This window comes from Neolamprologus brichardi, chromosome 7 (genome assembly GCF_056152115.1).
Source record: "Neolamprologus brichardi isolate AB-2024 chromosome 7, ASM5615211v1, whole genome shotgun sequence".
NCBI lineage: Eukaryota > Metazoa > Chordata > Actinopteri > Cichliformes > Cichlidae > Neolamprologus > Neolamprologus brichardi.
Genome location: NC_142110.1, coordinates 40000013 through 40023141, shown reverse-complemented (window position 1 = coordinate 40023141; position 23129 = coordinate 40000013). Strand labels below are relative to the sequence as shown.

The 23129-nt window shown below is 39.7% G+C and overlaps 1 protein-coding gene across 1 annotated transcript in view; it reads left to right on the top strand.

Moving 5' to 3' along the window:
- Positions 1-23129, top strand: part of galt (galactose-1-phosphate uridylyltransferase) — a 46685-nt gene that overhangs the window by 11567 nt on the left and 11989 nt on the right. Inside the window, exons 7-9 of the mRNA XM_006795590.3 lie at positions 2343-2465; positions 12530-12662; positions 16619-16702. Coding sequence (XP_006795653.1) covers positions 2343-2465; positions 12530-12662; positions 16619-16702 — 340 coding nt within the window. The remainder of the gene's footprint in view (positions 1-2342; positions 2466-12529; positions 12663-16618; positions 16703-23129) is intronic.

The window sequence follows — 23129 nt, the reverse complement described above, 5'->3', positions numbered from 1 at the left end:
GATGTTCTTAACAAACCCCAAATTAAATACAGTGCCTCATTCAAAACCTCAGTAACAGTTGTCATTTAACGTGCACTGTCAAGTTGAGTTATTTGGCACTGCTTTTACAGCCATTAAAATCCTATATTTTGCATGGGTAATGCAAATGTCTGGTCTGATGCTCACTATTATCCATATAAAGCTTCCCACAATGCAGCTGAACTATAGTGTGTAACCAAAAAAATACTTTTGTTTCATAAATCTGCATGAATATGTTGCAGCATGAATATGTTGCAGCATCATTTTCTCCAGGGATGCTCACTTTCTCAATCAGATATAATACCATTGTTTCATTTACAGTAAACATAGCCTGGTGGGGAATGCCAGTTGGTGGTTGATGAGAGCAAAGTTTGAACAATTTGTTTGTCTCTGTTAACGATCAAGACAGTTGTCTTATTTTATTTTTTCTTGCCAGGTGCAATTATCACAAGAATTTAATTTTGTGTGTACAAAGCAAAAAAAAAGTTTTCACATGACTGTGAAACCTTACTGCAAGTACACCCTTACTGCTTCTATAGGAATTAATTGGGTTATCAGCCACCAAGTACAGATAATCAAATACTCTTAATTAATTGATCATCAGCGAGTGTGATCGTGTCTATAAAATAAAATTATTATATTCAGTATTATTTATGTAGCACCAAATCACAATAACAGTCAGCTCATTGTGCTTTGTATTGCAAGGTAAACACCCCACAAAAATAGAGAGAAACCCCAACAATCAAATGATCCTCTAGAAGCAAGCACTTGGAAACATTGGGAAGGAAAACTCCCTTTGAATAGGAAGACACCTCTGGGAGAACCAGTATTGGGTTTGGCTGGTCTGGAACATTAAAATAGTGCCTCAATTTTCCCAGGGATGGATGTCAGATATCAGACAGTGCCCAGTGAAACTGCCAAAACATTTTTTTTTTAAATTAAAAGCTACATTTCAAACTCATCTACAGGCTTCAGTTAGCATGTTAAATATTAAAATTCCCAAGGGCACAAATAGAAAAGTACCAAACAAGCATGGCTTGTTTGGAAGACAAACAAGCCATGCTTGTTCTTAAAATAACATGACAGCACATCTTAGATTTGCAAAGTTGCATTTGTACAAACCACAAAACTTTAGATTTTTCAGTCATTGAGTTGACCACGAACTCTTCTGTATTCCAAAATATTCAAGAGTCAAATGTGAGGCTGTCTGAGAGCTAAGGCTTGCCCAAAACTGGGTAATGTAACAAGGCAGTGATCCCAAGCACAGTAGAGTAGACAAAAAAAAAAAAAAAAAGTAGGTGTCGCAATGACAGATTATTAAATTATTTTCCTGTAATATTTTCACTATGCGTTTCCTTATAATTTACTTTCTTATTTACTTCCTTACTCACTAGAGAGTTTATTCACATACGTCTTAAACCTTAGAGCTCCAATTTTTGATTGGTAGTTGTCGACAAATTAAGCGAAAAGCCCAACAAATGTCAATAGATTGGAATTAGCTTATTTGCAAAAATCTGGCACAGAAGCATTTGGCACCATATTTGGAACACAGCCTTGGTCAATTTGATTAGTTGCGTGTGATGAGCTTAGACAGTAGCAGAACAGCAGATTTCTAATGTGTAACAACTGTTTCAACTTCAGTAGATAATTCTGAGCCCATGTGCAATAGGATCTTATGACTTGCAAGTAATTCTTTTCCAACAGAAACTTTCTGGATCCACTGAGTGCCTCAGATGAAGACCCAGGTGTCGGCCAGATTTCATTAAGAATAGACAAGAACTTTATTGGAGGCAGAAGGAAGGGTGTCACAATAGTCCAAATCTATTTTTGTGAACCAAACCGGGCAGGTTCTGACTGGGGAGCACATCGAGAAAATACATTCTCAGGGCCAGTCAGTGCTTTTCACATTGATAAAGTACCTGTCTTAATTAAGTTTTAGTGTCGGGGAACTGATTTTTACTTTGTATTGAAATAAATGAAAGCCTGTGGCTGCAGGGGAAAACCCATTTATCAATATGAGAAGTCTGAAAGAAAAGAAAGTGTTTCGAAAGCTTGAATTCTGCATCTGTAAAACATTTATTGATTGAGTGATATTGATAAATCACCCTATTAAATAGCAAATGTAATGTGGTCATTTGGAATCAGGGCAGTGGGGGAAAAGTGGGTAGATTCACTTAATAACCCTTTGATTATCTAAACAGACTGTAGTGCATGCACACACACACACAAACATATATATTAAGTTATTCTAGATTCTATGTTTTTCCATCTGTCATCACCACCACCATCATCATGATCATAATCAGCTTTCTGCTTTTATATAGGTGTGGGCCAGCAACTTTCTTCCTAATGAGCCGGCCCTGTCAGACCGCTGTCAGAGAGCATACTATCAGAAACATGGAGAGCCAATGCTGCTGCAATATGCCAAACGGGAGGCTGAGAAAAAGGTACGGCTCACATATAAACACATTGTTTTGGTAACCTTTAAAACATGTGAACATTTTTGAAATAGTAATTTGTAATCTGTAATTTAATACATTTTAATTCACAAAATAAACAAACAAAATATATAATTAATAATGTTTCTGAATGATTAGTTACGCCATCAGTTGTTTATTCAATAATTACATTTGGGTAATTTAAAATAATTATATTATTAATTGTATATGGAATTATAACAGCAAGACTTTCTTTTGCCATGTGTCTAAAACTGTTGGACACAGAGATGGATGAAGGTGTACTGTGGTATCTGTGCCATGGCAGGACCCTGTTTTAATATAGTATGCACCCTTTAAGCAAAATTTTCCATTGTCCAGTTTTAAGGTTGTGGATGAGTAGATTTTAAACATGGTTCGTTAAATCCTACACTGTAGTTTTGGTGCATAAACCAAACTCATTCCATTGTGTAATTTTGTAATTTTCTTTTAAGAAAAGTTTATGTCTGTGAAGGTTCTCAGTCATCCAGGTCATCGTAGTCAAAGGAGCTTGCAAAGAAAAGCATCTGGATTTCGAACGCCCACTCACATCCTGGGCCATCTAACCTCAGGAATTCGCATGATAAGGTGGGGCCAGGTTTCACAATGAGCTCACCCGAAACCCTGGCTGATTGTGACCCACACCCGCTTTCACACCTTGGCTCAGGCGATTAGAGGATTATCAGGGGGTCCTTTTGTCCCTCAGTGGGGGGAAACTCCCACTAGGTTTAAATCTGGGACTCCCCACCATTTGACCTTAGAACTGAAGAAGCTTCTCGGATGAGAGGTGAAACGTCTTCAAGTAACTTAAAGAAGTCCAGACGCTTTTCTTTGCAAGCTCCTTTGACTAAGAGAAGTTTAATTACCTGTCAAGTTGCTATTTAATAACAGTGGCTATTATAAAGTGTTCCCAAAGCTTGTATTTTACTCTTCCTGTGAGGTCAGGTTATTATCAGATTCAAAATTTCTAAAGCCATGAATTATGGAAAGTGTATCCAGTGTATTATCCAGAAATTGATGTCTAATGTGTGCTCCACAAGGAGATGTACAAGAGATGCGGTCTCCCAGGTCAAATATGCAACTCAAACCATAATACATGATTCCGAAGGCCTGTTTAATCAAATAATTTGCTTAATATATTACTTCAGTTATTTTTTTGATATAATGTTGATGGAAATTCCTCAAAATGCAGGATGCCTGCAAACCTCTGCTGTAGTGTTTTTATCACCATGACTGCCCTCTTTACCCTCTTTATCCGTCTACTTTACTACACTTTTCTGCCATGCTCCTCTTTTCCTCTCTCTTACTTATACCTCACCATTCTCTTTTGATTTCCCATCCACATCCTCTGCCTGTCTCTTGGTCAGTGAAGCGTGTGATTGGACAGCAGAGATGCTCATTAGCATAATGCTGCAGCATCAATCTTCAACCTGCCAGAAGATCAGGAAAACTCAGTGTGGGTGTATTTGAGTGATCTTTCAGTCATGTGTACAGCATCAGCAGCAGTAACCACTGAAGACAGCACTGAGTACATTTAGCAGGTTGGCAAATGTCTTATTAGTGAGCATACACTTAGCAGAAACCCAGAACGAACTGGGAGTGAATTTTTACATCTCTATCTGAAACCATGGAGAACTGGCTTACTTATGCCACTTTAATATACTTAACCTCAGGTTATACAGCTAAAACCCTTTTTTTGGAAACCTGCTTCACTTTTGTTTATCCACCCATAAGCTACCCAAATACCATATTTTTTGGACCATAAGGCACACCGGATTATAAGGCGCATTAAACGAAAAAAAAAAAAATCCAGATCAAATTTTACTCAACTCATTCTTCTTGCTTCCTCCACTTCCATACCATTGATTGATCAATGTTGAATTCCCTTGCAGCTCCTCCATTCCTGTGTTGTTGCAGTATATTAATGACTAACCTTGTATTGTGGATTAATTATCTCAGTTCTCCTGACTGAAGTTTGGTCTGTTTACAGCATTGGGAACTTTTATCGAGTGGAAAAAAGCGTTCACCCTCCAGCTTCACTGTGGTTATGTTATGCTAACATAGCTGTGTCGCTAGCAATCACGTAGCACATTATTATATACCAGCTAGCCGAACTTCAGTAACCCTACAAACATCACTGCTGTTTACTTTCCTGTCTACATTTATGTTGGAAGTGACAGCAGAGCTGTACGTTTAAATTTTTTCAGAAATCTCTCAGTCAGAACATGGTATATAATGTTTAGGTAGAAACTAGCGAGCTAACTTCCTGCTAACTTCTAACTCCGTTAAATTTAATAAATTCTATTTTCATGGATGCCTGGATATTAAATGAAATTGTTACACCTGGTAAAGCAGCAACGCTGATCATTTTATTAAAGATGAAAGAATTTAGACAGTGTTTAACTCTCAGTGATGCCGCAGTGTTCCTTTGGGACCTAAAGTTGACGGAGTTTTGGACCCAGATTACTCCACGAGGCTCCTGACTACGGTAGCCATAATGCTCCAACAATCCATCAAGCAGTGCAGCCTCATAGCTTACCAAAGTCATACTAAAACATTTCTTGACAGATTTTTGAGCGCCGTGTACCACATAAAATCGGTTCGAGGTCAGTAAGCACAACCAGAATTCATACATAAGGCGCACCGGATTATAAGGCGCACTGTTGATTTTTGACAAAATTAAGGGATTTTAAGTGCGCCTTATAGTGCGTAAAATACAGTATGCTACCAGTTGATCTTGTTGTAATGAGATTACCTAGCTGTGCCTTCAGTTTTAGACTTCCACCTGTAAGATGTTCTTGTAGTTTGATGTAAATTTACTGGGGCAACTATTCCCAATTAAAGTAATGATATCACATTACTAATATCCAGTGTTGGGTAAGTTACTTTAAAATAGAAACTTAGTTACATTACTAGTTACTTCTATTAAAAGTAACTCAGTTACTTCAAGTTACTCGTTACTTTCAAAGTAACTAGTTACTAGTGAAAGTACCTTTGGTTTTACTCAGAATTCTCTTGTTAATGTGTTGCTTCCATAACTTTGGCAGTCTTCTAGCTTGCTTACTTGCCACAAGTGCACTGTGCCACCTACCAATAGAAAAAATAATAATAATGTGCATATTTCCACGAGAGAAATCCCACGCCTGGACCGTCATTGACTGCTGCCATGATTCTAGCCTACGTCACAGCATCATGTGCGCCTTTTACATCCAACACAAAAACTGCAGTCGTGGTGTTTGATTGTACTCAGAACTCGGAAATTCTGCCTTCTGAATAGGAAGATGTAGGTAACACCAGACTGCAGATGAGCTGCATACAGGGCTGGACTGGGACAAAAAATTGGCCCGGGCATTTTGACTAGAGACCGGCCTGACATTATAGGAAAAATCATAAAGCCTTTGAATGAAAACAAACGCTGTTGTGACAGTGATGTACACTGTTCTGATGGTATATACGCATCAATCTATCAATCGTTTGTTGTAAGATTCAGATAATTATTTTTTAAAAGCTAGACATTTTAAATGAGAATAAGAAAGAAAAGTATTTCTTTGTGCCACCCTCTTCCTGTTAATGCCCTACCTGGCCCCCTGGCAAAACTTTGCTAGATCCGCACCTGCACAGTTACCAGCTGTCAGCTACCTAAAAAAGGATCCTGGGGTTATTTGTCTCTCAGAAACAGTTCATAACTTCCCTTCAACTCATTCATGTCACCTAAAAGGTAAACCTGTTTCTCCATCACCTTTTCAGCTCTGATGATTCAGTGAGGACATCTCCTGGTTTCATCTTCATGTTTCCCTCTCACCAGATAACCAAACCGATATAATGCCCATCAGCTTTTTTGCAGCTGTGGCTCCAGCAAACATCAGCTGATATTAGAAATTAATATTAAATAAATTCTAACAACAGCGGATCAAGCTTAAAGGTGCTGCTGTTGTTTAGCGCGACATCGGCTGGTTTCCTCTTTCTGGCGCAAAGTGGGCGATAAACAAACAAGAATGCCGATCAGCTGATCATTGATCAGTTTTCATGATGGAAGTAGAAACAGGAGAGGGAGGTGGGAGAATGAAAGAAGAAGAGGCAGCTGTGCAGCAAACACAGAATAACTCCGGCTTTGTGCCTTTTTCAATGTAGCCGAATTACGGGACAAACTGTTCCTTTTCACCTCAATAAGAAACGCGTAATATTTTCTCTGAATACCAGACGGGACGGTTGGCAACTCTAATAACTTATGAACAAAATAAAGTTCAACATCAGTAACATCATAGCACCCACCCAGCTGTATAGAAACTCCATCATGCTAGCTAGTACGCAGTAGGGAAAAAGTCAGAATAACGAAAATAAACTCCACCTAAACTTGGTTTCTATCTGACCCAGATAGACTGCAGGTCATAACTTCTTACCTGAAGTTCAGTTCACACTTGGACCGGCGGCCGCCTCGGGTCTCTTTTCCTTCTCCTCCACCTGCTGCTTCCACCACTTGCTAATGTTACTGAATCTGTGGAAGCTCCGCGATAGCCACCGCACGAAGTAACGAGTAACGACCCTATCTAAAGCCCAGTAACGACTAACGCGTTCCTGATTTTGGCATAATAACTAGTTACCGTGCCCGTTACCACAATAATAACGTAGTTACTGTAACGCGTTACTTAATAACGCGTTAGTCCCAACACTGCTAATATCACAAACTATATTTTCTACCAAGATGACAAGAATGACTACACTCTCATGTCTATATTAAACCTGATATTAAAACCTGCAGACAATAAAGTCAGAATTCTGACTTTTTTCATAATTCTGAGAAAGAAGACAGAAAATGTCTTTCTTTTGTTAATTCCTGCCTGCATCCTGTGTAAGGATCTTGGGCCCTCTTCATCACATTTCTCACACTATGTATAACCTACACACCGTGACAGTTAATTGGCTTGACTTCACTTTTTTCTATATATTAAAGAAGGGAAGTGCACAACAATAAATATACAACATTATTAAATAGTGAGGATCATGGTAGTTAGTTTTTGTTTTTGTTTTTTTACCAGAGTAGCCAGAGTAGCTCTTCCTTTTAATCAGCAGTGTTTGCATACTTAATGCACAGGCCTCGAAAGACTGATACCAATCATTTTATATAAGTATTTGCAAGAAAGGAAATCATTTTTTATCCATAATGTTAAACTTTTTATTTTACTTTTTAGTTAGGATGATTCATCAGTTAACATTTATGAACACACACATACACACGTGCACATGCACGCATACTCAAATAAGCCTTTTAAATATAAAAAGACCCTTAACTTCTTTTCTGTTAGTTGCTAAAGTTTCACTTTTAGTTTGTAAACTGTTAATTTTCCTGCTCATTTACCGTAAATTGTGGTCATTATTATTTTGATTAGATATTAAAAATGCAGCTGAAAATCACATACAAGTAGACAGTGATAGTTTTCTACTTGTAGCCTACTCTTGAATTGAAAGCGTTTTTGTTTTTTTTGTAGTTGTTTTTTTTTTTTTTAATGCCAAAAAAGTATTTCAAGTTCAAGAATGGGTGAAGAGCGTGTCAGATTAACTGCAAGGAGTAAAGTAAGACGAAGGCAGAGAAGCGAGTAGATGGAACGAGAGACAGAAAGAACAAAAGAAGCCTGCAGGAGTCGAGTGGAGAGAGAGAGAGGAGTGAAGGCACAAATAGAGATGCAAAGTCACAAAGAGAGAAAGACGTGCAGGTGAGAGGAAAAAAGAGAAAATCAGACAGCCTCTGATTCATTCAGGGAATGAGCTGACCTGTTCTACTGGGAGTGTGTGTCTGTGTGTGAGGGAGATAGAGAGGATAGCATTAAGGCTTTGAGAAGAGCAGAGTAGACACTTGAATCTCCTAGACAGGTACTCATGGGGACTGACCTTTATAAAATCAGTGTGAAAGTAGAAGTGTGTGTGCAAAAAAGCCTTGTCGTCTTCTAACGTCTCTCTCCTTCTCTCCCTCTCGCTGGCTCCTTGCTCCTGTCTCTCTGACCTCGTGGTTAGGACCTTAAATTGGCACACTGCCGTGTTTAGAGGAGTCTGAATTGGTCTTCGGCTCCCAGGTGACACTCTTGACTTTGAAACAAAAACTTTCTAAGCTAATTGAATAAAACTCCTTGGGATTTGCTGTCCGTGAAGTGTCTGTTTTACGCCACCCTTCGCTTCCTCTCTGTCATTTAATAGCACCTCCTCTTCAATCTTTCCTCACCATTCTGGCTCTCAGTTTTCCATCTTCATTGTGTTTCTCTGCAATTCTGTTGAAAGCACTGAAGACAAAAGAACTTGAGTAGGCTTGAGGATAAAGAATAAAAAAAATGAGTGTTAATAGAACAAAAATAGAAGAAACTACGTAGATATATGTAGCGTAAGTGCTTTTAGGTTAAAAAAAAATGTAATGTTAAAAGCATAAAATGTGAGTCATGCTGATTTGAGTAAATAATTTGCATTATAAAATATTATATTGTTTTCTTTACAGTGTTGCTCTACATCATCCCTTTTAAAAGATAAATAAATAAAGCGTATGTGGTGAAACAGAAGCCATGGTCTCTGTGGTATTACTTCAGGCACTAAGTAGAATTCTATACAGCAAATTCACTTGATTAGGAGAACTGAACATTTTGTGATTCTGTTAGATTACTTTGTGTTTTCCCCCCACAGTTATTTAACAGCACATTTTTCCCTGTAGATCCATTAATTATGCACTAATGCCTTTCTGGGCAAGCTTGTTCAAACCTGTGGAAGAATTATAGCTCCGACTCTTATCTGGCTAGAAGTGTGATTACTGATAATTAGGTTTATAGTAGTATTGCACAACAACTCTAGTTCTGGGGTTAGAAACACAGTGATGGGAAATGACAGAATGAGTCACAATACATTATTTTCTGCTGGTGTGGGGGATGTCTTGAATACCTGGAGGAAATCCAGGGTCCAAAACTCGGCAATCACCGCACAGAAGGTGCAACAAGGGTGAACAACATGCTGGTAGAAACATGTTCAGTATTTAAACCTTTGAACTATTGTTAATTTTTTTCTGTTAGTCTAACTCCCTTTGCTCAGGTTGGATTGTAGGTATGTTGCTAGACTAACTAACAAACTAGGTGTACACTGAATAAATAAAGCACCTTTCAAAAACAGAATTTGCAAAGTGCTTTCAGAGGCAAGTACAAGTAGAAATTTGAAAAAAAAAGCCAGAGGTTATGGCCAGAAATGAAACTGTAAAATTAAACTGAGGTTAAGAGACAGAAAAACACTGCGTACAAAATACACAAGACAGTCAAAAAAGATACACAAATAACAACAAAATAAAGAACAAGAAAGAGAGCGCAAACATCACATAAAAGCAAGTTTATGAAAATGTGTTTTTTGGAATTAATTTGAGACAAGTCACAGATTTTCCAAGACTTATATACTCAGGTGGGTTATTCAAAAGGATATTCTAAGCCTTGACTTTGGAAACACCAGGAGGGCAGCACTTGAGGATCTAAGGCTGTAAGATGGCTGATATCGGGGTAACACATCTGCTATGTAGCCTGGAGCCAGATCAAAACATGCTTTAAAAGTGATAAGTAAAATTTAAAAACAATCTCAAAATTACAAGAAGCCAGTATAGAGAAGGTAGGTGTATTTATTTCCTTTGACAATGCATTGTGTTGAGTTGTTGATCTGTGTATTATTTTATTCTTGTCTGTTACAAACCTTATGATTATACACAGCACACTATAAAATCATTTTAGCACCATTTTGAGAGATGTGATTCACTGAGTGCTCCATTCAGCATTATCAATTTAACACAAACTTTACTTTTGCAGTTAGGCTCTGGTAAATCCTTTCTTCTATCAGTGATCCTTGGATTGTTTCTGCTCGTTGACTTGAATTCAACTTGTTCTTATTTGAGACTTTCCAAATGTACTTCTGCTAGGTCTTTTTAGGCAAGCGAAATCACACATCATACAAGCCTGTGTGCAGTGTGTCAATTAGGTGCTATGGATGATGGAAACCAAGAAGTGCAGTTGTACAGCTCATGATTTTGGCTTTCTGCCACAGTTCTTTTCAGTCTCATACACTCACAGATCAGATTTCAGATTTTCAGATTTTCAGCTCTTATAAATTCACTCTTCACCTGGTAGTACTAAGCAACAGACAGGCATCTTAGCTTCATATCTTTGGTTAAAGAACCCTTTGAGGTGTTAATTTATCAGGTCTGTGCTTTGATAACACTAAGCAGTGAGTTCTGTTAGGAAATATATGCAAACAAACAGAACCTGGAAGTAAAATGCAAAGAGGAAAAAAAGATTGCATGTATTCTGTTGGGATTACTATGAAGCCAAGTTGCATCAGATTCATGCTAGTGATTTAACACACACACAAGCATGCGCACACACTTATCTATTTTTGATGGATTGTAATAGCAAGGTCAGGGCTTGTTTGTGCCCATTCATCAGCTTGTTAATTCTTGGCTTCAGACACATTTTGCATATAAACAATTTATGATAATTAGGCTACTTGCTGCGAACAGCCAAACCTGACTGACCCATTATATTACCATTCTGAACCCACTTTGTTAAAGCATGCTCTTTTCTTTTTTTCTTTTTTTTTTTTTAACTTTATGGCTCCTTTTTCTAGTGTAATAAGCTAAAGGGATCAAATTACTACTTTCAACATGTGTAGGGTAATTTTAGTTTAGCAAACATAAGTGTGAATGTTTCTGTGTAGCATCGGGTATATCTTTATGTATCATGGAAATTTTCTTTTCTCTTTTTTTTTTCTGTTTGCATAATATAAGACAGCAAACCCTATACAGGTATACAGTATCCGTATGACACATACCATAAAAGGTATAATTACAGTATACAATAATGTGGAAGGTTTTTTTTGTTAGGAAAATGGGAAATGGGTGCGGTGCAAAACATGAAACAAATGGAGATGCACAATATAAGGCAAAAACTAAGTTTGTACAATTTAATGGGCTTGAAAAATCAACATTTGGTATGATCCCCTTTTATTATCCAACATAGCATGAACTGTCTTCATAGCTTCTTGAAGGGCTAGTGCCTGAAATGCAGCCCTAAACCATGACAGAGCCTCTATTGTATTTTACAGTCAGCCGCAGACTTTTACTGTTTACCTTTCTCAAATTTCAAATTTGGATTTATCTCTCCATAAGACCTGTTGCCACTGATCTTTCTCGTCAGTTCTTGTGTAGTTTGGCAAACCTCAATTTTTGTCTCCTTGTTTTTCTTGCTTACGAATAGCTTCTTTACAACCAATCTTTCACTGAGACCATTTCTGTTGAGGTATCAGTAGATGGGTCAGACGCACCTCTCAGGTCCTGTGTCAGGTCTTTGCTGCACTTTTTCCTATTTCTTAAGGAAATAACTTTCAGATATTGTTTATCTGTTGTAGGTCAATTTTGTAGCCCTGTTCCTTTTTTTGTCGTCTATTTGTTTGATTTCCTCAAAATTCTTAAGGACACACTTAACATCCTGGTGAGATATCCCAAGCTTTTTGATAACAGCTCTTTGGGAATCACCTTGTTGATATGAAAATACTATTTTATGCCTGTCAAAGTGTTATCTTTGGCTTTTTCATAAATTCAAGGAAAGCACGTGACCAAAAATACCTAAAGATACAATTAAATGTTGCTTCTTTGCTTTGTTGTCTGTTAAGGGTACATGGGACACTGTTGAGTCATGGAGTCACTGGTGTGAAAATGAATGTAAATCAGTCAATGTACAAAGAAAAGCTTTGGAAGTTATTCAGAAAGGCTGAAGAAACTATTACTAAGGCAACTTTAAAAATATAAAAAAGTCTGGCTTATTGGAACTGAGATTTAAATAAAACCTTGGAGGCTAAAGACTTTTGCACAGCAGAAGTAATTTTGGTTTGTAAAAATGGTAATGTGATGACCTCATGAAGTATCTGGGAAGCCACTTTAGCTTTGTATCAGCAATTTGGGCTTCATATTATTGATATTTAATACATAATTCTGCTTCTTTGCACACTTTAAAACATGTTAATCTGTATCCTCTTAGGAACGTGTTGTGGTGGAGAGTTCTGATTGGCTGGCAGTGGTTCCATATTGGGCAACTTGGCCCTATCAGACATTGTTGTTACCAAGACGACATGTCCTCCGAATCAGTGACTTGACAACAGTGGAAAGAGAGGGTAAGTGTGTGTGTTTTAAGACTGTCTGTGTGTAAGGATTCTTACAGAGTTAGTGACTGAGAGAGTGATACAGCAATTTAGAGTTCTCTGAGGTGAAACTGTGATTGAGTGAAGAACCTGCAGCTTTGATTTCTGATATGTATCATCTTCAAAGTAGAAAAAGTATATAATTTTAGACCCTTTTACACACTTTAAGTTCAAAAAGTGTTGTCTAAGCTGTTTAAGTACTATGTAACTACAGAAGAGTATTGCCTTTTAATACATTTGTCAAATTCTCCACTATGTGAAATTGTTGTAACTGATTACTTATTTTTTTGTTATTGTTAGGCAATTTCTTTTTGTAAAATAATGATTAACTTTATCTTTCGGTTTTCGTGTTAACACTATTCCAAGTAATTAATCACTGTTAAAGTATGGTTTAATGGCTTACATGCATTTAAGGTTAAATACATTATAGACATTATATACTTGATTAAAATTGCAAATACATCACCTTTTCTCCAACATATAGGCCAATGACAGAATGTTTTTGAACTGTGTGTTACAAATATTTTAGCTTTAAATTGATTAGAAATCCCAGTCTGCAAATAATACAATACAAAATACTACATAGAGTGCACTATACAGGTCATCGAATGTTCAAGATGGGCTTTACATCCGCCAACAACTGCTCACACTGTCAAGGCAATACACCAAACAATTACATCCACGCTCTTTGGTTCTGTCCACCAGTGCAGAAGTTTTGGCACGAGATATGTGAAGACTTATCAAAGTGTCTGAAATGTAAAATTCCAACCTCCCCTTTAGTATGCTTGTTGGGAAATTTGGATTATGTCACTACAGAAACTAATACAGTCCACATGGTTTTTACTGCCCTATGCATCGCCAAGAAAACGGTCCTCATGAACTGGAAAAATAAAAATAATCTTAATTCTAGCCAATATAGAAACTATCTAATAGATCACATTTGTCTCGATATAGCCTCTGCCACCACATTAGATCAATCCCTCTGGGCTCCTTTGATCGGCTCCATCACCTAGCGGGGGTAGGGGGTCGTGGTTTGGTCCGCCTTGGCTATTGTGGTTGATGTGGAGGTTGGGACGGGCTTAGGACACCTGGAGGACCCCTAGGGACGTTATCCCTGGAGGGCTTAACCCGGGGGTTGTGTTCATAACCTGGTTAGTGGCTCTGGTCGCTCTTAGAGGTTGTTCTCCTCGTGGCTGCGTGCAGCGGGGCTGGAGGATGGTCTGTGCTGGCGGACGTAGGTTACTGGCCTGGTGGCCTGGCTGCCCCTGAGTGGATCCGGGGCAGGCGTGGGGGTTTGGGGTTCGGGGGTGCTTCGCCTCCGTGCTGGGGCTCTGGCTGGGCCTTGGGGGCTTCGGTCCTCGTCGGTGTGTCGCCGAGGTTGTGGGCGGGTGGGTGCACGGGGGCTCAGCCCTGGCGCAGGGGGCCTCTTGTGCATCGGCCTAACCGGGGGGCTCTTCAACTGGCAGGGAGGTTGTTCCATCCTTGCAGGAGTCCACTCTGCAGGTGGGGGAGAGACATAGGAGAGGTGGAGAATAAACTTAACCTGGGTGTCTGTTGTCTTGTGTAGTCTGGGAGATGATTGGGGTGGGTACAGTTTCCTCTGCGGTGGGGTAGGGTGGGCTGCCCCGGGTCCTGTGGGGCTTGGCGGTGCTGCTGCCGTAGGCCCCGGTCTGGATGGGCCTGGGCTCCCTTGCATTGGTGGATACCAGAGGACGGGGGTGCCTACTGGGGTCAGCGGGGGAGCTGGCCCTAGGGAGGGGCATCCTCCCCTCCCTTCTTTTCCTCCCCATCCCCAGCTACCTCCCTCTTCCCACTCCACCACACCCACCCACACAGGTAGGGCTTTGGGGTGCGGGTGTGTCACCAGGGTGCAGGGGAGACATTCCCCCCCCCCTCTGTCCTCTTCTGGCCACCTGCCCTCTGGCAGCAGCACCATGCTCTCCCTTGTTTTAAATGCACTTTAGAGCAACACGCAGCAACACTACACTTGAGCGGGAGGAGGGAGGTATGGGGTCTTAACACACCCCCGTTCTCTACTAGCCATCGGGGCGGGGGGGCTGGGAAGAGATGCTGGCTGTCTGATTGGCTTCCCTGCTGCTGCGGAGCCTGGGGCGGTCTGCTTGCCTCCACCCTGGAGGGAAGGGTAACATCTCTTGGGTCTGGGTGCCGTTTCCCCCTCTGGGGGCGAGGATACCTGGACCCGGGGTATAGAGTATGTTTGGGGAGTGTGATTGTGTGTACATGTCCATTTACGTTTATTCCTACGTTGGGTGAGTGCTGAGTGTTTGTATATGTGTGCATGAGGGTGGGAATGCATGTCTGTGTCTGTGTGTGCCTGTTTGTCTGTGTCTATATGTCAGGTCGGGTCTTAGACTCCACCTCTCTGGGAACTCCCAGGCCCTCCAAGTGTGGAGGCCTATCTCCCCTCACCACACTCCCTGCCGGTGACTGATGCCCTCAGGGGTCGGTGCATTGTTGGTTCTTGGTGTCCGGGGCTGGGCGCTCAGGTATGTACCAGCTCACTCCCGGTGGCTACTTGGCGGGGCCTGGCACCTGTTGCTCGGTCAGGCCTCTTCCGGGGCACGGAGGGCCCTCGGGCCTCTGGCCTCTGTGCCTGCGGCTCGGTTCACTCTGGCACAGCTGGCTGCCGGCGGAGCCGGCGGGCACGCCGGTGCAGCCCCCTCTAGCTTCTGCCCGGTGGCTACTGGGTGACCCCTCGTCTGGGGATCCTCAGCCCTTCCCATGAAGGTGGCACCGATGCTCCTCCGATGGTCCTCCTTGGGCTCTTGCACTCTGCGGCCTCTGGATGTCTGGGGCCTGGATCTCCTCCATGCCTGCTTCATGCCCTGGGGGACAGGGCTATGGCTCTCTACATCCTCTTGCAGACCATTACATGGGGAAACCATTTGAATACAAGCGCGCCGATCCACACAGGTGTGCACACGGGTGTTCACTGTTCGTAGACTTAAATCACACCTTTCTTGTCTGCTACTTCAAAGCACATTGTGCGCTGTCTGTCCTGCGTGCTGCACAACAACATTCAATATTTAGTATTTACTGCTGTTTACACTTAGCTAGATTAATGCGATAGTGTTGTTTAGTATGTTGCTTTGTTTTTTGGGGTTTTTTTGCTTGTTTTCTATTCTTTTTCTCTCAACAGGTGATCCAGGAGATATTTTTTCCCCCCTTTCTCACTGTCCCTCTCCCCTTCTGTTTTTCTTTTCCTTCCTCTTTCTTTCTCCCTTTCCTATCCCTCACTCATGTCTGTCCCGTCTGTAACAACTGAAAATAAAATAAAATAAATAATAAAAACAAAGGTCGATCAAATGGACCAATACGGCAATGCCATGATGATCCATTTGGCAAAATAAATCCATTGGGTATCCTTGTTGGTCTTCAGACAACAATTCTGACGGCTAAAGAACCAAATGGGACAGGCAAAAAAAACCCCAAAAAAAACAAAACAAAAAAACCCCAAATATTTTAGCTCTCAAAGATAAAGATAGATAAAGATAAAATTAAAGAAGAGATCATATTTTAAGATATTAGAAGTTTACTGTTTACAGTTTACTTTGAATAGTTTTTTTTAAATTTATCTGTCGTGTTTGTTTATGTGTGTGTGTGTGTTTGTAATTGTTTGTATACTAATAATTATGGACTTTTTTCTGAGTTTTATATTCCAGTTTTCCTCCAAAATACAGATTTTTATTTTTTCATTTTTCAGTTCAAAGCTTTTTTGCTTGCACATTTGTTTCTCATTTCACATTTAAAGTTTTTTTTCACTCTTACATCCTTTCTTCAGCTTCCCTTCCTCATGTAGTTAATTTTGCGCACAGGTATATAAGTATATGTAAATGTATTCATGCTCCCTATTTTCCACACTATTTGCCTTTAGTCATTATATCTATTTCTGTGTTACTGTTTGTCAGGTCTGGCTGCCATTATGAAGCGACTACTGACCAAATATGACAATCTGTTCGAAGTCTCTTTTCCATACTCCATGGGCTGGCATGGTAAGACAAAAAGTGGGATGGTCAGGGGGGAATTAAAAAGAAACAGCTCTGGCATAAATATTTTTATGATATTTTAAGAGAGTGAAAGAAATGTGAGAGACAGATGGCAGAAAACTTTCAAGATACTTTTAGTTTAAATAAATAGATGGATGTATCACATGTAGACTACTACAAAATATTGTAATATATCCATATAATAATATTTGGAAAATGACACAGATTGTACATCTTTGCCTCTGTGAACTGTCACAGTCAATTTTAAATCAGTCAATCAAGGTGTGATTGAAGTGCAGACTCTCAGCTTTAAACTAAGAGGTTAACTAAACGTATTGCCTTAACTGTTCAACAATTATAGCCATTTTTATACAGTGCCCCATTTTCAAAATTAACTAAACAAACTAACAATTTTAAATATTAGGAGGTTTTCACTACTTTGCAGTCAGTTACTGCCTGACATCTAGAACCCACGGGCATCACCAAATGATGCATTTTCTCCTTTGAGATGCTTTGCTAGGCCTTTACTGCAATCACTTGGCTTTTGCTTTGTCCGTCTCTCATTCTTTGGTTTTGTCTTTAGCAACCAAAGTGCATGCTCTATTGGTTGAGATCAGGTGAGTGACTTGGCCGTTGAAGGATGTCCAATTCCTTTTCCTTGAGAACCTCTTTGTTCGCTTTTGCACTGTGCTTTGGGTCATTATCAATTTATACTGTAAAGTTCCATCTAATCAATTTTGCATGATTTGACTGAATCTGAGTGATCAGCTAGTGCAGTTATTATAGAATAATCTATAAAAATGTGTGTTTTCAAGTATTTTCATAGTCAGTATTTAAATGATTTCTCATACCACACCAAATTGGCACCAATGAGAAGTCATATGGAAGGAGGGTAATTAAAATTCTGTCACACCTTATGTTTTTGACAGCCCTGCAGATTTTTAATACTGAAAATCCACCCCACTTTGACCTCATATGCATTATATTTTCTGCAACACAAGATTAAAGATGCCACTTCTTGCCTTTTTCCTTACATCCTTCTCTCCCACATGGTTTTTCTTTGAGCTTTCAATTGCTTTTCTCCACCTCTTGTTATATTTAATTATTTGTGCCACCCTTTCTCCATTAAGTCAACGTTCACCCTGTGACATGCTTTTTAATACTGGCATAATTAACATGCAGAGGACTTCTCATCCCCAGTCTTCCACCTATCTCCTTGATCGGTCTTTTCTCCCCAACATAATTTTGCAAAGGCACTTCATCATACACCAACACAAAATGAACATATGAATATTGATCAGCTCGTCCAATGTCACCGGAAAGATATATGTTCGTTAAGGTGCAACACACGTTTTCTGATGTTTAGATAGCTCTTGCTGCAATTGCATCATCTCTGCTGTAATAAATTGGTTGAATAAGTCTCAGCTTTGACATCAGCCACTTACTGTGTTACCACTTTAGTGTGCACTCAGACACATTGAAATATTTACATTTTTAAAATTTCTACAAAAGATACAACCTTTTTGTCTCTTATGTAAAACAGGAGATCTTAGGCTACGTTCACACTGCAGGTCTTAATGCTCAATTCCGATTTTTTGATCAAATCCAATTTTTTTGTCTGCTCGTTCACACTACAAATAAAATGTGACAGCAAACGCGCTCTAGTGTCTAGAACCCTCAAAGCGGCCCGCATGCGCAAAAGAAGACGTCACACACAACGCGCTCTGTTTAGACCCACACCAAACAGTATTGTTTGACTGTTTCAGACTTTACGTTTCCCAATTTTGCCTTAAGTTATAAAGTTATTTTGTTATCTACATATGGCGTAATAATGATCCTTATTGCTGTTTTAGAGAGGAGCCGTGCTTCAAAGGATGCAGATTTCTGTCAGAATCTGCAGATTATACAGTACAAATAAAATGTTCATCTACACTGGATGGCCAGGAAGCGTTAACGATGTCTTCTCGGGCGCTGATAATTGGCGTCTGTCTTGTGTCAGTGACGTAAAAGACGGATTTAATGCGACATGACCATTTAAACAGCAGACGCTTTCTAAAACATCAGATATGTATCAGATTCAGTACCACATATGAAAGTGACCCAGATCGGATTTGAAAATATCGGATTTGTGCTGTTCACACTGCCATACCATGATCGGATATGGGTCGCATAGGGTCAAAAAAGTCGGTTTTGATGCACTTTCGCCTGCAGTGTGAACGTAGCCTTACAGATAAAGAGGACTCACACATGGTGTAATACTCTTTCAGTCTGGCATATGTTAAATGATGAAGCTTCTTAAATTTCTTTTTTTTTTAATAAAAGCATACTGACTGAATGTTATCATATACAACATTTAGTTTTGATTTGAGATTCTACTTAAACATATTTGATTGTTTTCTAATTGCCTTTTTGGCCAGGTAGGGTAGGAATAAGATGTAATCACCTCAGAATCCTAGTTTCCTTGCAATCAGTGTTTTCTATATTTACTCTTTTTTTAGCTCTGTTTTGGTTCCCTTTGGAGAAATATCAGCATGCTTTGCAGTTAACTTGGTCTGTTTACCATTTTATGCAGGGATGAAAGTGTTGAGACGCACCTCTTAATCATGCTTTATTCTGTTTCTTGCCACGGGTGTATAAAGTCATGCTCAGCCTCCCAGACTGTCTTTACAAACAATTATGAAAGAATGGTTTGTTTTTAAGAGGTCACTGAGCACGGTACTGCAATAGGATGCCACCACTGCAGCAAGTCGTTACTGCAGCAAGTCGTTCTGTGTAATTCCATTCCTTATATATATTCATTGATTTGACCAAATTCCACCAAAATAAGGCTTGGCGACCTCCATGTTACCCACTATGTTATCCTCAACCATTTGGTGCCTAAAATTGTACTCATTTAAATTGACTATTGAATACTTTTTTTTCTACTTTGAATACAAAAAATCAGACTGAACTGAAATGTTTTATTTTAACTATTTTTTAACCATTGGTTGCACACAGAGATATTTCACAAATGACCATACTGTTACCGCATTTTTTGACATCCTCCTTGTGAAATCCAAACGACATCGAGTCTCATTCCCTTGCTTGTTTGAAACTCCCACTGTCGCCATATTTTTCCCTATAGTAGTATATAAAAACACATGCTAGGTAGAAAGTGTTCCAGTTGGGAAGGGGAATTAATGATGCATTCGCAGTGTGTGGGAGAAAACGCCCCCACAGTGAATTACACGCAGACTGGCTTAATTTTATTATTATTAATAGGCAGTTTATACTCAGTGGTTACAATATAGCCTTTTGAACCATCGTACGTGGAAAAACTTGCGATACATAGAATATATTTGATATATCGCCCACCCCTACACCAAAATGGACCACCTCCATACACCCCCTGCTACCTGCTCCTGGATCAAAGATTTCCTCAAAAACCAGCCTCAATCAATCCAACTCAACCCCCACCCCTCGTCCCCACTGTCACTCAGCACCAGATACCCTACTTAACCAACCTCATCGTCAAGTATGCCAAAGACACCACTGTGGTTGGGCTCATCTCTGACGGAGATAAGACAGCGGAAGTACAGAACTTCAGAAAATAACCCAAAGCTGAACATCCTTAAAACAAAAAAAACTCGTAATGGACTCGTAATAGGTCTACTCTCCTCTCATTATAATTGGAGAATGGGTGAAATCTGTCTCCACCTTCAGGTTTCTGGTCACTCACCAGTGGCTGCACTTCCTCTGTGTCCTGAGGAAGAATAACCTGGACCAGATGCTGCTGTCCTTCTACTGCTCCTCAGTAGAGATCGTGCTCTCCTACTGCCTGGGTGTTTTTACGCAGGGACTACAATTGAGAACAGGAAGGGTGCACAGAGGGTAATTAACACTGCCACCACAAAAAATCATTGGCTGCCTTCCGCTACCCCTAGAGACCATTGCTGGATTCTCCTGTCTCATGAAAACCAGGGCCATCACAGGTGACCCCTTGCACCCTGCCCACCAACTGTTTGACCTGCTGCCCTCTGGTTGGTGCCTCAGGTCAATCAGGTCCCACACCTCCAGACTCACAAATAGCTTCTTCCCGTGGGCCATTCGGATTGTCAACAAACACTATCTTCCCACACCCTACCCCTCGCCCACCAGCATTGCCTCATCAATCTGAGCTATGGTCTAAGTAACCTTAACCACTCAGGCCACTCACACGCAGTCTCTTTTCAGACCAAGTCTCTTCTTTGCACTGCCTTCAAGCACTTTGCAACTATTTTGTTCTCCAATGTGTGCCTTTCTCTTATTTTTGTATATATCCGTCTTGATTGTATATATTTCTCCTGTTTGCTATTTATTTGTCTACTATTTATATTTTATTCTGGCACAGTTGGTGTGAAGCACCTACAATCTTGTTGTAAATGTACAATAACAAATAAAGGACTATTCTATTCGACTCTATTCTATGCTATGCTATGCCATGCTATGCTATTGTGAAGTGGACATGTTTAGGAACTGCAATAATTTAGTCAAGACCATGTACAGATACAGAGTAGGGTCGCTGAGTGCTGATAGCATTGTGCATAACAGCCACCAATGTTATGGTGTTACAACAATTGCAGAGTTGCAAACCTCCTTTGAGGCATTAACATTATGGCTAGACCTTCATGACATGGGTTTCCATGGCCAAGCAGCTGGATGAAAGCTTTACATTATGTAGTGGTTTAATGCACTCCATCCACCATTGGACCCTTGAGCAATGGAAGTGTTCTCTTTGGATTAATTGTGCATCTAGGGCTGCAGTTTTAATCTTAATCATGATTTTGGCTTCTTACAATTAAATGACGATGATCGAGTGATGTTTAAATTGCCTACTCCACCAACAGAACACGAAGCAAAAGCAAATAAAGTGTCCCCTAAATATTCACTGCCTGAATATTTCCCTGAGTATACCAGCCAGTTTTTTTTTCCTGTGCCATGCAGCTTGAAGTTTCCTGCACCAGTCTAGAAAAGTAACAATACATTAAAAAGAAAAAGATGTACAACAAAGTTCAAATGTCTGCCACAGCAGAAGTTTAAGAACTTTCCCTTGAAGTGGATCAACATCCATTATTTATAAGTGCTTTGGATTGAGCAAAAGTGATGTTAACCAAGAACGAATCGTATGCAAAGAGTTCACTGCAAAGTTACACAACTGCCTGGAAACACAAATGACAAAACTACAGTATACCTAATGCTTGAAGGCCAAGAAAAGCAATGCAGCTGCTGCTAATATAAATTGTCCAGCATTAACAATCCATCCAAATCAAAAAGATCCACTGAAGATGTGAAAATAGTGTTCTGTTTACAGATGCAATGAACAAATTATGTCAGTAAAATCAATGAATAGTCATGACAAATAATCATGATCTCAATATTGATCAAAAATAATCACGACAATCCTTTTAACCATGACTGAGCAACCCTTGTGTCAGCTATAACGTTTGGCAGAGGAGGGATGCTATTTCGTTTTGTTTTTTTTGTTCTGGGTTGGGCTGTGCTCTTAAATTCCAGTGAAGGTAAATCTCAAAACTTTAGTTTATAATTTTAGACAATTCTGTGCTTCCAACTTTGGTGAGAAAGAACTTGAATGACAGTGGTTTGGCATGGAACTGAAGATACTTTTTGCCTTTGTGATGAAATAAATTTACATATTTATAAAATGCTGCAGGTGGCTCTTCTAAATGTTTTGCTGCTCTTTTATATTTTCAGTTTAACAAATGTTTATTTGCTGTCATGTATTTCAATGCTGCACCCATTTTTCTTGTACCTCCCCGTAATTTATAACTCATAAGGGAAATGAAAGAGCAGCAAAGTGAAAAAGCAAATAAACTTGTGGGAACTGTAGAAAAATATCACTTTTGCAATTTATATTGGATATCAAATATCAGCCCAAAATAAGTTTTCTGAGGTGAAGAAGCAACTTGTACACAAAAACAAGATTTCAAGATTTTCTCTGCTTTTTACGGAGGTGCTTTGTGAATGTACTGGCTGATAGTAACCTGTGCTTTAGAAAGTAAAGGAAATACATTACATACTGTGAGTCAAGCCACAGAAATGTCCTTGCATCGTGTTCAAGCTGGGGCAGAGGTTAGCAGAGTGCAGTGATGCAATGAGGTGATGAATGGCAGAAAGGACTGTAGTGCTATCATGGCTGAGTGGACAGTGTGATCCTTGTATAAGCTAAAGGTTGTCGGTTCAATCCTTGCAGCACCTGTGTCTTGTGAGTTGTTTTACTGAAAGGAAATCTCACTGCTCACTGACTGTATGTAAAAAGGCAAAATCAATATTTTATTAATGATGACCAAAACTACTGTATTCCCATCAGTCTCATCTGGTCTTTGCATTTAGTAAGTAACTAAGTAACACATTAAATTAATACTGAGACACAGTACCTGTCAGACATCAGTTTTCC